The sequence below is a fragment of the Lampris incognitus genome, chromosome 5 (assembly GCF_029633865.1).
Source record: "Lampris incognitus isolate fLamInc1 chromosome 5, fLamInc1.hap2, whole genome shotgun sequence".
In the NCBI taxonomy this organism is placed as follows: domain Eukaryota; kingdom Metazoa; phylum Chordata; class Actinopteri; order Lampriformes; family Lampridae; genus Lampris; species Lampris incognitus.
The window spans coordinates 27,050,288-27,063,521 of record NC_079215.1 but is presented as its reverse complement, the minus strand read 5'-3'; the positions used below and the strand labels follow the sequence as shown (position 1 = coordinate 27,063,521).

The window sequence follows — 13,234 nt, the reverse complement described above, 5'->3', positions numbered from 1 at the left end:
ATCTTGTGTTGAGCATTATAGATGAGTATTTGTCTGCTCAATTGGGTCCGGTGATATCAGTGACTATTCCCTTCTGATTTACTTGGGGAAAAAAGTCATCATTCACTTTTGAAAAATGTATACTGTACAGTATTGATTGACAAGAAGAATTGTATTGCGCTAGAGAATTGCAATTAAAGGGTCCAGGCTGTTGTCATTTTTCATGTGTGTGTCAGACGGTAATCCTGTAAGGAAATGAGAACACCACTAATTCTGGTTGTTATACGTATATACACTACCGTTCAAAAGTTTGGGATCACCCAAACAAACAGGCTCTAACAGGTACTATTTAATGAAGATGCCAGTTGGGGACCTGTGAGGCGTCTGTTTCTCAAACTAGAGACTCTAATGTACTTATCTTCTTGCTCAGTTGTGCAACGCGGCCTCCCACTTCTTTTTCTACTCTGGTTAGAGCCTGTTTGTGCTGTCCTCTGAAGGGAGTAGTACACACCGGTGTAGGAAATCTTCAATTTCTTAGCAATTTCTCGCATGGAATAGCCTTCATTTCTAAGAACAAGAATAGACTGTCGAGTTTCAGATGAAAGTTCTCTTTTTCTGGCCATTTTGAGCGTTTAATTGACCCCACAAATGTGATGCTCCAGAAACTCAATCTGCTCAAAGAAGTGCCCATCCAACCAATCCAACTTGTGGGAGCTGCTTCTGGAAGCGTGGGGTGCAATTTCTCCAGATTACCTCAACAAATTAACAGCTAGAATGCCAAAGGTCTGCAATGCTGTAATTGCTGCAAATGGAGGATTCTTTGACGAAAGCAAAGTTTGATGTAAAAAAAATCTTATTTCAAATACAAATCATTATTTCTAACCTTGTCAATGTCTTGACTCTATTTTCTATTCATTTCACAACATATGGTGGTGAATAAGTGTGACTTTTCATGGAAAACACAAAATTGTTTGGGTGATCCCAAACTTTTGAACGGTAGTGTATGTATATGTGTGTGTGTGTGTGTGTGTGTGCATGTATATATGTGTGTATATATGTGTGCGTGTGTGTGTATATATATATATATATATATATATATATATATATATATACACTAATATAGATGTAGGAAAAATTTTTTATGCATTTCAGTACAAGCTTGTTTCGTGCGTTATCCACTCATCAGCTGCCAATGTGATTAAACAACAAAGGAAAAACACACAGTCAATCACAAATATATTATAATATGATAAAATAAATATATTTATAGGCTGTGTGTTTTTCTTTGTTGTCTAATCACATTGGCAGCTGATGAGTGGGTAACGCACGAAACAAGCTTGTACTGAAATCATTAAAGCTTTTTCTCTACATCTATCTTAACATTCCGCACCTCATTTGTTGAGCACTTTTATCAACACCACTGATGGTTTCCAGGGGGGAAAAAACGCTATCTCTCTCTCTCTCTCTCTCTCTCTCTCTCTCTCTCTCTCTCTCTCTCTCTCTCTCTCTCTCTCTCTCTCTCTATATATATATATATATATATATATATATATATATATATATATATTCCGCTCCTCATTTGTCGAGCACTCAGAACACCATTGACGGTTTCTGAAAAAAACCGCAATATGTACACACACACACACACACACACACACACACACACACACACACACACACACACACACACACACACACACACACACACACACATAGGAAAAGTTAATGTTAGGGTATCTTTACACAGATGGGTACTTTAAGCTGCCTGTTCCAGTCTGTTTAGTGTCGTCATTCTACCCACTGGCTGGATGGAAAAGTTTGGTAAAGAAGATCCCGGGAGAGGTGGGAAAAGTTTCATGTCATTAGTCCATGTCCACCAACGCTCAGATTGCATTGTCAAACATGTGCATGGATTGAATGATGTTCTCATCCTGAAAGGAAGGCCATAAGAGAAAAGAAAGGTATTGAGATGGATTATTAATATGGCAGCAGAAAATGGTAAACTGACTTGTAATATATGATGCGGTGGATAGTGCAATTCAATGTGTGATTGCAATTTGGTGGAAAAACAGTTGAAATAATATTTTCAGCCCAGTATCACGCCAAAGCGTGTAATACACCCGCCGGTCCAGCGTGTCAGCGTCATTGTTTGCCTCACTCGGGCGTGAAAAGTACACGCGTGTATGAAGGTGCCGTGCCAGCAGGGGGCGATGATTAACTCAATGCCAGCAACTCCCCACGGAGGAAAAGAAGTTTACAGCATTTTCCAAAATCCCTCCCCTAACCCTAACCCTAACCCAACCCTAACCCTAATCTGCCTTCACCTCTTAATCATCGCCCCCTGCTGGCACTGCACCTTCATACACGCGTGTACTTTTCACGTCTGAGAGAGGCAAACCGTGACACTGTCAAGTTGGACCGGCGGGTGTATTACACACTTTGGTTTGATAACGGGTTGATATTTTATGAAATACATGGACATTAAGAATACCTTTTGACATGTCTCCAGGAATTCCTCGATGGTAACCACTCCATCGTTGTTCTTATCCATCTTCTGGCAAAATGAACCATGGAAAGGCACATTCAATTTTTGATACCACACAAGGTAAGAAAAGGAGTGATCTTCATGCTCAGGAAAACTTTAAATGCATACTGGATTAAAAATCTTAATGACTGAGGACACTGTTTTCCACATAGTCATAGAAAAGTATGGTTCATTTGTTGGTCTGAACATTTACCCGGAAGAAATTTTCAACATGTTCTTTGGGAGCAGTCTCTTTTATGCAAGGGTAGGTGTGCTTTCCCATCATATCATAGATGGAGTGCATGATGTCTGTCATCTCCTGTAATATAGTGGGGGGGGGGGGGACATTTTATTCAATGGTAGCTAGGTTTATACACACACACACACACACACACACACACACACACACACACACACACACACACACACACACACACACACACAGTCACAGGAAGAGAACCTGCCTCTTTGGTAATGCAGCCATCTTTGTTGAGATCGTACAGATTAAAGGCCCAGTTGAGTTTGTCAGTGGTGGAGCCTCGAAGTATGATGGACAAGCCCATCACAAAATCCTAAAGCAGGAAACGAGAATTGAAAGATGATAAAATGATTGAGAGAGGAGGAATAATAGTTCTACCAAATGACGAGGGTCAAAACACAGTTCAGAACAGAGAGACAGACATTTAGCGGCACAACATTTGAGTGCAAGATGAAAAGTAAAAGCATGCCCACATTACCATGAACACACACAAAGCTCCTCACCCCAACCACACACACGCACACGCACACGCACACGCACACACACACACACACACACACACACACACACACACACACACACACACACACACACACACACACACAGCAGACAATCCCCACTCTACCCTTAATTCTATTAAACGCTGTTTACAACAATACTTGACAACCAGTTGCTTATCCAAAGGCCTCATGAGAATCAGAGTGTAACGAACATGGCTCACCTCAAAGCTAATAGCTCCATTGCTGCGGGTGTCAAAAGCTTCAAACAGGAAGTGAGCATACATACTGGAATCTGACAAAAAGAGAAAATATTGTGATCATTTTAATTTCGAGACATCCATCACCCTCCCTGGTCACAAGTGCAATCAACACATTGAACACAGTTATAATGTATGAACTTTGACCCCAGGTATGAGTAGGCTCATTGCTCCAGCTGACCCTATGGAGCTGCTCTGTGGAGAACAGTGGAAAGTTGTGGTTCATGTTGGGCAGATCCTGGATGAACTCCGACCCGTGTGCTGACGAGTGTAACTGTATGACAACTGTATCAATATGTAACCCAGCTAAAAAAGATGATAGATGGTTATAAATGCTCATATTGAAATACATTATTGCTTTAAATAAGTTTAAAAAGAGACTATTTTCAAGGGTTAAAATATATAAGTTCATGTTTAAAAAGATGCTGTGGAATAAATAAGTTAAAAGAATATATTTTTATTCTGAGAAGTTCGTGGTTATAATATGGAAACTTTTATTGTGAAGAAGTTCATGGCGGTAATAAATTAGAATCATGATAAAAAGACCTCAATGCTTGTCTGTCATTGGTTGATGTGGCGTGAGTGATGGGAAGATTCCCGATGGAAGAAGGAAGAATGTGCATGTCTAACGAGAGAGAAAGATGTATGGAATTTTCGCTAGATCAAGCTCTTGTGAATGAGCCAACAGTTTGCGATTTACGCCATAGTAGGGTTGTGAGTTTCTTCGATTGTCAACGAGATAATCTACAGCTACATTCATGCTACACGTTGAGCAGCAGACGTTTCAGCTCGAAGTTCGCATGCTGTTCATGTGTATGCTAGCTTAGCCGAGTGTCTTTCATTAGCAACGTGAATGCACTGTTAGCCACTGTTTAGCTAGTATAGCTAACACAACGAGTTTAAGTTTGACTGACGCCGACGTGGAGACAAATTGCAAGGAGTTTCGCCAAACAGAGGAAACCACATAGCGCTATGAGCTTCGTGGGCATCGCTCATAGTTGCTCTGGCTACTTAGGATAACGCTGCGCGGACATTCTCACACGTGGACATCATTCTACATCCTTTCTGCGCCATTCTTCTGCATACTGCCCTCCTACGGAGACCAAGGGACTTACAGCTACAGATCCACTTGCAAGGTACCACCGTTTGTTATGCTCATAGAGTGAAGTGACCGGTCTCAGCGCTCCCAAACATCGACTCAGGCCTGCAACGAGGGATTTTTGTTTCATTTATTTATTTTACTTTTTTCTTTATTTATTTTTTTGCCGGCTTGTGTGTCTGTTCATAGAGGCCTGTTGAAAGTACAGTTGTTATTGTGTACTGGTAATTGGATTTTTCTATAAAAAATACACTAAAGATATTATTATTATTATTATTATTTAAACTTACCTGAGTTGTGTGTTTATGAATGGGTTTAAAATTGCATTAGATTTCAGCTCATAGTGCATACACCTACATGATTAGTCACGTCAAGTCAAGTCAAGTTTATTTATATAGCACATTTAAAACAACCACAGTTGAACCAAAGTGCTGCACAAGTTTAAAATACAATAAAAATAAGTGACACATATTAATATAAAAATATATGTAAAGAAGACATAAAGAATATAAAATGTAAACAATAAAACATGAGTAAAAGTATATTTCCACAATAAAATCATGGCGTCAAGCTCAACTTGAATTGAATGCCAGGGAGGAGGTAGGTCTTTAACAAAGATTTAAAAGTATCTAGGGTCTGAGCAGATCTTATGTGTACTGGTAAGCTGTTCCACGAATCAGGGGCAGCTACTGCAAAGGCTCTGTCTCCCCTATTCTTAAACCTGGATCTCAGAACATATAAGAACATCTGGTTTGTTGACCTGGGTGCTCTGATAAATAGATCTGGACAAATTGAAAACACAGTGTATAGAATCATTTAGTAGATCAGTAATTCAGACAAAAGAGATCTGTGTTATCGGTGATTTATAATTCAGGAACTCAATCTAATACTGAAGTCAGTTATAGTACAAGAACTCAGGGCCCATCTCTAATACTAAGGAATAGATGAGCTACAAATATGAAGCCAGTTGGTACTGAAATACAGGTCTAAAAATGGGGCCTGACGGGGAGAGGTAAGGACTGACCTCCTTGAGGGAAAAACTGGGAGTAGATGGTTTTGAAATTCTCCTCGCTTACCACACCGCTGGGACACTCCTGTGGATCGTTGACAAAAGAAAAACAAAACAAAACAAAACAAAACTTGAAGTTAGAAAATACCCACGCAGCCATGAAGACAGTATAAATTGAAAAGATGGTGAGACTCGGACCGACATTTTTGAATCCACGGTAGAGGATCTGCAGTTCTTTCCTGTTGAAGCTGGTCTGCTGTAAGAGTTGGTCCAGCCCCTCTGGTCTGTGGCACACTGTTGACAACTCAGCGTCATCAGCCACGCTGTCTGGAGTGACCAAAAAAAAAAAACAGCATTAATCGAGGTAAGATAGTGTTTCATATTTATTGTGGTTTATACTGGTGAGGAGACTGGCTGGTAGTCCTTTTAATGAACTTTATTCAGGAACAAAGAACACCACTCGTGCATGTGTGTCCTAACCATCTTCAGTTCTATGTACATACATCCATCCGCCTGAGAGCACGCCTACTGGCCTCTCGTTTTATTACCTATAGTATAGGCTCACCGCCGTATTACTCCATGTATATGTTCAAACTCATACTACATCCCCCTTTTTCCACAAAACAAAAAAACAAAATATCACATTATAGATTTATTTGTTTCGCTATCTATCAGTTTGAACTTACTGCATTAAGAAACACAAATGCCTTTGTTCATCTTTCTCTTTAACTTAAAGTGGCGATATAACACTGTCCATAAGACCACTATGAACTGTTTAATAGTCTGGCTTTGAATGTTTACCATATCTATTCTTGATATCAACACAGTGTTACATTCTTCATACATTCATTCTTCACACTATACATTCATTACATTTTTTAAGAACTCTGTACACTCTTTGTACCCAGTCTTTGTACACTGTCACTGGGGTCAGAGGTTTCTAGCACATAACCCTCCATAGGAGCATAACTTTACTGTTAGCCCATTTGAAAATCACTGAATTTGGTAGGCTGCTTTACCAGTCTGCTACTTCTGTTGTGTTGGACCTGTGCATCTGAACAGTTGACTGGTCCTGCAGCCATCACAACATTATATGACCTCGGCTCCTGTCTTCTGTTCTACCAGGGCAAGTTTCCAGCCTTGTGGAGTCTCTACTGACAGCCGTTCCTGGTTTGAGCACAGAGAGAGGTCTTGCATGTTGGTTGTAGTACTCTCCTTGTCTTTGTTGCAGTTTAAGTAGCCTCTGCTTGACTCTTGTCACATGCCTCGGTTTGAGCACAGCACTGGCTACTGGCAATGTGCTTCTTAGGACCCAACCCATCAGCATTTCTGCAGGAGAGAGACCAAGTCCAGTCACAGAAGTGTTCCTTAAAGTCAACAGAGCCAGGTGGGGGTCTGTCTTAGTCTGCTCCACCTTCTTCAGCATGAGTTTAATGGTCTTTATTGTGCGTTCTTCTATCCCGTTAGACTGTGGATAGCCTGGGCTTGAGAATGTCCATGTTATGCCCCAGTCACTTGCAAATTCACTCATCTCAGCACTAGCGAATGGCGTGTGGTCACTCACCACTTCCTTTGGAACACCATGTCTGGAAAACACAGCCTTCAGCTTTGCTATTACTGTTTTGTCACGCATTTGTTGGACCTCAGGATATTTTGAGAAATAATCTACTGTGAGGAGGAAAGATTTGCCTTGTAGCTCAAAAATGTCCACACCTACTTTGTACCATGGTAGCTCTGGCAGGTCATGGCATTTTAGTGGCTCCCTCTGATTCTTCAGTAGGTGTTGTTGACAGGTGGGGCACCTCCCAACCATTTACTCTATATCCGCCGATATGCCTGGCCAATATATAGATACTTGTGTGCCTGTTCTTTGGTCCGTTGTACTCCTTGGTGGGCTATGTGTAGTCTTTGTAGCATGTCTGATCTAAGCTTTTTAGGGATGTTGAATCTGTCTGCTGTCATCAGGACTCCCCCATTTACTGTGATTTTATCTCTGATTGGCCAATAGACTTTAGGCTCAGCATCTATCTCGGGTTTTTTTTTGTGCTTTGGCCATCCCCTCTGGTGAATGTCTAGTAGCTTTTGCGAGGTCCGGTCCTCCTCAGTTGCCATCTTAAGCCTCTTATGCATCTCTCTTCCCAGAGCCTCAGTTGCTTCCATGGCATAGACTACCTTTTCATCTGTAGTCACGGACTCCTCTTGTGTTTCCACAGCACCAAACACTCTGGATAAAGTGTCTGCTATTAGCATTTCCTTTCCAGGTGTGTACTTGATGTGGAGATCGTAACGTTGAAGCTGTAGCAGCATTCGTTGTAGTGTGGCAGGTGCCTGTCCTAATGGCTTTGTGAATATAGCCTCCAGAGGCTTGTGGTCTGACTGGACCACCACATGTGCACCAAACACATACTGGGGGAATTTTCGTGTCGCAAACACAACCGCAAGCAGTTCTTTTTCAATCTGCGCATAGTTGTGCTTGGTCTGTGTTAGGGCTGTGGCTGCATATGCCACTGGCTGTCCTCACTGCAGCAGGCACACACCCAGCCCATCTTTCGATGCATCAGCTTGGAGGACTATCTGCTGTTTTGGGTCAATGAATTTCAGCACTGGAGCCTCAGTTAGTGCTGTCTTGAGTTTGTTCAGAGAAGCATCGTGTTCATATGACCACAGCCACTGCATAACTTTCCTCAGTAGCTGCTGTAAAGGTGCTGTCACTGCTGCTTCATTAGATATGTATTGGGACAGGCACTTAGTCATACCTAGTAGCCTTTGTAGACCCTTTCTATCTTCTGGTGCTGGCATGTGTACAATAGCACTCACCTTGTCACTGTCTGGCTGTACTCCCTTAGGGTTTATCATGTGTCCCATGTACTTCACCTCCATCACTTTGTACTGCACTTTGTCTGCATTGAACTTGACATTCATCTCTTTGGCTCTCTGCATTACCTTATGCAGTATCTCGGCATGTTCCTTCTCATCAGCTGCAGCGATGATCATATCATCGGCTATCGCCTGTACACCATCAATGTCACCAAATGCTTCACTGTTCTTCTATTGGAACACTTCACTGGCTGATTTTTTACCGAATGGGAGACGCTTGAACTTGTAACACCCCCATGGTGAGTTGAAGGTGTATAACAGTGACGATGCTCTGTCAAGCTTAGTTTACCAGTATCCGTCTTTTTCATTGAGTATTGTAAATATTCTCTTGCCAGACAGTCTGCTTTGGCCATCCTCTCTGGTGAATGTCTAGTAGCTTTTGCGAGGTCTGGTCCTCCTGGCACTTCTGACACCATATTGTGGTTTATGCTGATGAGGAGACTGGCTGGTAGTCCTTTTTATGAACTTTATTCAGGAAAATAGAACACCACTCATGCATGCGTGTTCTAACTGACTTCAGTTCTACATACATCCACCTGAGAGCATGCCTACTGGACTCTCGTATTACCTACACAGGCTCACCGCCATAATACTCTGTGTATATGTTCAAACCCATATACTACAATGTTTTGTTTTGGGGTTTTTTTTGGGGGGGGGGGCTTTTTCTCCCCAATTGTATCCAGCCAATTACCCCACTCTTCCAAGCCTTCCCGGTCGCTGCTCCACCCCCTCTGCCGATCCGGGGAGGGCTGCAGACTACCACATGCCTCCTCTGATACACGTGGAGTCGCCAGCCACTTCCTTTCACCTGACAGTGAGGAGTTTCACCTGACAGTGAGGAGTTTCACCAGGGGGAGATGGGAGGATCACACTATCCCCCCGAACAGGCGTCCAGGCCAGAGGAAGCGCTAGTGCAGTGACCAGGACACATACCCACATCCGGCTTCCCACCCGCAGACACGGCCAACTGTGTCGTTAGGGACGCCCGACCAAGTCGGAGGTAACGTGTTGTTAAGCAACGGAATAGACCGCCCTGCTATCCGGACGCCTCAGTGTTTCATATTGGGGGGGGGGGGTTGGTTTGTTTGTGTTTTTTTTTTTGGTGGGGGAGTTTCCCCCTTTTTCTCCCCAGTTGTACTTGGCCAGTTACCCTACTCTTCACATCCGGCTTCCCACCCGCAGACACGGCCAATGGTGTTTGTAGAGACGCCCGACCAAGCCTGAGGTGACGCGGGGATTCGAACCGCCGACCCCCAGTACCAATGTTTCATATTGTAGCGAATTCGGGGGGCAGTCCGAAATACCGTCGCCACAGCCGGGACGCGAACCCGTATCTACTGCACCGCAAGCGACAACGTTAACCAGTCGACTAAAGGGTCCGACCCGTTAGTCAAGGACCAACGTGTCTACTTATCCATGCACGTAACAATATTGTTAGCAATGCAGCGCAGCATCGAGTGACGTCACGGATACTTACTTTGATTGAGGGAAGGGCTGGATCCAGACCGGCAACACGGAAGCAATTTGAGGAACCTCTGTTTAATGGTCTTTTTATTCGGCTTGGAGGACGGGTTACCTGAAAACAACACATTTGCAAACATTAGTAGCAGATGACGTACTCCTCAGAGAACACGCCATGTAAATCGGATAAAACGTGAGCCAAAGGACACTCAAATGTATTAAGAGATCACTTATCCGTGCGTCTTGGTTCATGCAAATGAGTTTGCTGACCTGGCTTTGGACCAGTGATTCGTACACATCAAAGCTGCGCGCGTGTCTGTCCGCTAAGCCGCCTTCCAGCATGCCAGGCCGAGATGCAGCGCCGCATAACAAGACCGTCTCACGACCAGCGAATCATCGAGCTCGGTGGGAGGCAAAGAAAGGCGCGCTCATTTTTCTCACGTGGTCAAGGAACAAGAGTTCGGTTTGGGGGTTGAGGTTAAACATGTTTTCATAACACTGTGCAAACAAGTGATAACAGAGAAAAGAGCGGCGAAAAAGATAAAAATGATTTCGCATGTAGACACACACACACACAACACACACACACACACACACACACACACACACACACACACACACACACACACACACACACACACACACACACACAATGTATCAACAACAGAAAGAGCAGCCACCATCGTGGGCCAATGGCCTTGCAAGATGCCCTAACACGGAGAATCAGCTCTGCCGGTTAAATGAACAGCTTCCTCATCAACTCACACTGAACGGGACACAATAATGAGAGCAAAGCTATCGTATCAAAAGTGAAATGGACCACAAAAAAGGCATCTACACACTAATCACATCCTGCCAGTTATTACTAAATGATCATCTCCTTCTGGAGTGCCTTATCCTGCCCCTCTTCCTCCTTCCCTCCAGAGGTTTACTGGTCCTGGCGCTACCAGTTAACAGGGCGCCAGTCGACCACCATTTATGGAGAGCAGTCGTCTCCAGTACCTCCTCTACCTCTGATCCCTACTCATTTCCAGTACTGGTGAAGCAACCTAGTTCGGTTTCCAACCCTGGCTGCCAATGCTGCAAAATTTATCTGTGCTCCTTGTACCAGTGTGGATAGTAAGAGACTGTTCAGCGCAGCCTCCAACATTGTTGATGCAAGGAGGAGGAACAGAGGAGAGAGAGCAGGGTCTAAGGACAGGATGTTGTGTTGCTGTAAAGCCCCTTGAGGCAAATGTTTAATTAGTGATATTGGGCTATACAAATAAAGTTGACTTGACTTGACAGACTTTGGTTCCTGAGTGTGTGATCCTGACTTCCCACTACTCTGATGCTCGGATGGAGGTATCAGCGTCCACTAATGTGCCATTTCACTTTTTCAGAACGAGCAAAAATAATCCCAATCCCACCTCTCCTTTGCTTCATGCACTCTTTGTACTCGGGCATCTTCTGCCACAACAGTGGCTCTGCCGAGAAGTGGACAGTGTGTGTGTGGGGGGGGTCCCTGAGGACCTAATTGAGAACCACTGTCCCGACAACAGTGAGGGCACAATATGTAATAGGGAGTAAAACGTAGAAAAGAAGCACGGTTGAAGTAAAGTAGTGTCCGGCGTAGATGAGTTTAAAACAAGGTGAGGTTAAAACACCAGGGACAAAACACTGACTTTAACGTCTGGGACTGGTACTGTCCAGACTAATAATAGTCCCCTATTGATGACTGCTGTACTGTTTTATGAAGGCATTATGAGGTTAAGTGCCTTGCTCAAGGGCTGCTGTTGAGGCGTCCACTTTTTGCTGTCACTACCCACATCTGAAATTCACACACTCCGGCAGAAAGGGCGATAACACAAACATAAGAAACGTTTTGCTAATCCTCTCCTGTGTCCAGGTCTGTGAGAACATCAAACCGTTACCGTGCTTTTCTCTTTTCCTTTAATTTGCTGTTTACCTCCCCTCTTGGTTTGACTCACTTCCTGCGTCCAAACTGTGTGTTTTTCCCACGCAAATTGAAACGCCGTCTTAACAGAAGTAAATCTCCCAAACTGCTGAGATCTGAAGCCCAGGACCCCCTGGGGAGCTAGTGTGTGTGTGTGTGTGTGTGTGTGTGTGTGTGTGTGTGTGTGTATGTGTGTGTGTGTGTGTGTGTGTGTGTGTGTGTGTGTGTGTGTGTGTGTGTACGTGTGTGTGTGTACGTGTGTGCGCATGCATGCATGGGTATGCGTGTGTGCATGGGTGAGTGTGTGCATGTGTGCACATGTGTGGTGTGTGTGTGTGTGTGTGCACTTTAGGACGTGTACATTTGCTTGTGTGTGTGTGTGTGTGTGTGTACTTGGCATGTCTTACCTACTGGTGAAAGTGCTCCTTCTGTTAGTCTGAGTCAGTCAGGATACCTCAGCATATATCAGTGTCCCCACTGCCAAATACGGCAGCTGACCTTCCCGTGGAAAAACAAACAAAGCTTTGCAGGGCTTTAAACAGACACGCACTCTTCACACACACACACACACACACACACACACACACACACACACACACACACACACACACACACATGCACACACACACACACACATGCACACACACACATTACACACACATTACACAAGCATAAACAATTTGGCTTCATGACAGAGAGCAAATTAAAAAAAAGAAACGTTGGATTTACTTAAAACATTACGTCAAGTGGTTCGGCACAGCTGTGTTAAGTAACGTCTAAGCAAGTTGATTTATCAACGTGATCAGGGAAAGAGAATTTACTCAACACAGCTACGCGAAAACCATTTGACATACATGACATTTTTTAAGTCAGTGCAGCGTTTCATTTATTGGAGTGAAACTGGAATGACAAAATAATTTTACTAAAATGATGATCGATACCACTCACAGAGATGCAGAGAGGGAGGGGGGAGAGAGAGAGAGAGAGAAACTGTCTCCACTGTCCAAACATGGGAGATAATCACATCTGAGGAATGTGTGTCTCCGAATGTGCGTGTCACCAACACACACATGAAAAGACATGCATTCAGAAACATTCGTCATTTTAATCCCTCTCTAAATCGATGAAAGCCAGAAGACATGAGCTGCAATGGTTGGGAGAGGACAAAGGAGAGACAGATGCAGAGCTAGTGAAGGACTGGAGAAGTGTTAGAGAAGGAAAGGGGGCATCCGAGAATAGGAGATGAGCCTGAAACCTTTCACACACACACACAGAGAGAGAGAGAGAGAGAGAGAGAGAGAGAGAGAGAGAGAGAGAGAGAGAGAGAGAGAGA

General features: G+C 43.7%; 1 protein-coding gene across 3 annotated transcripts in view; it reads right to left on the bottom strand.

Moving 5' to 3' along the window:
* Positions 1-1,862: 1,862 nt before the first annotated feature.
* Positions 1,863-13,234, bottom strand: part of LOC130112544 (Kv channel-interacting protein 2-like) — an 11,718-nt gene continuing 346 nt past the window's right edge. The window contains exons 2-10 of one of the 3 annotated variants that reach the window (XM_056279961.1): positions 12,032-12,034; positions 9,982-10,080; positions 5,830-5,954; positions 5,643-5,712; positions 3,484-3,554; positions 2,968-3,075; positions 2,718-2,822; positions 2,471-2,533; positions 1,863-1,910 (exon numbers count right to left, since the gene is read on the bottom strand). In XM_056279961.1, coding sequence (XP_056135936.1) covers positions 1,863-1,910; positions 2,471-2,533; positions 2,718-2,822; positions 2,968-3,075; positions 3,484-3,554; positions 5,643-5,712; positions 5,830-5,954; positions 9,982-10,080; positions 12,032-12,034 — 692 coding nt within the window. The remainder of the gene's footprint in view (positions 1,911-2,470; positions 2,534-2,717; positions 2,823-2,967; positions 3,076-3,483; positions 3,555-5,642; positions 5,713-5,829; positions 5,955-9,981; positions 10,081-12,031; positions 12,035-13,234) is intronic. The other 2 variants (XM_056279960.1, XM_056279962.1) reach the window with 2 other exon arrangements.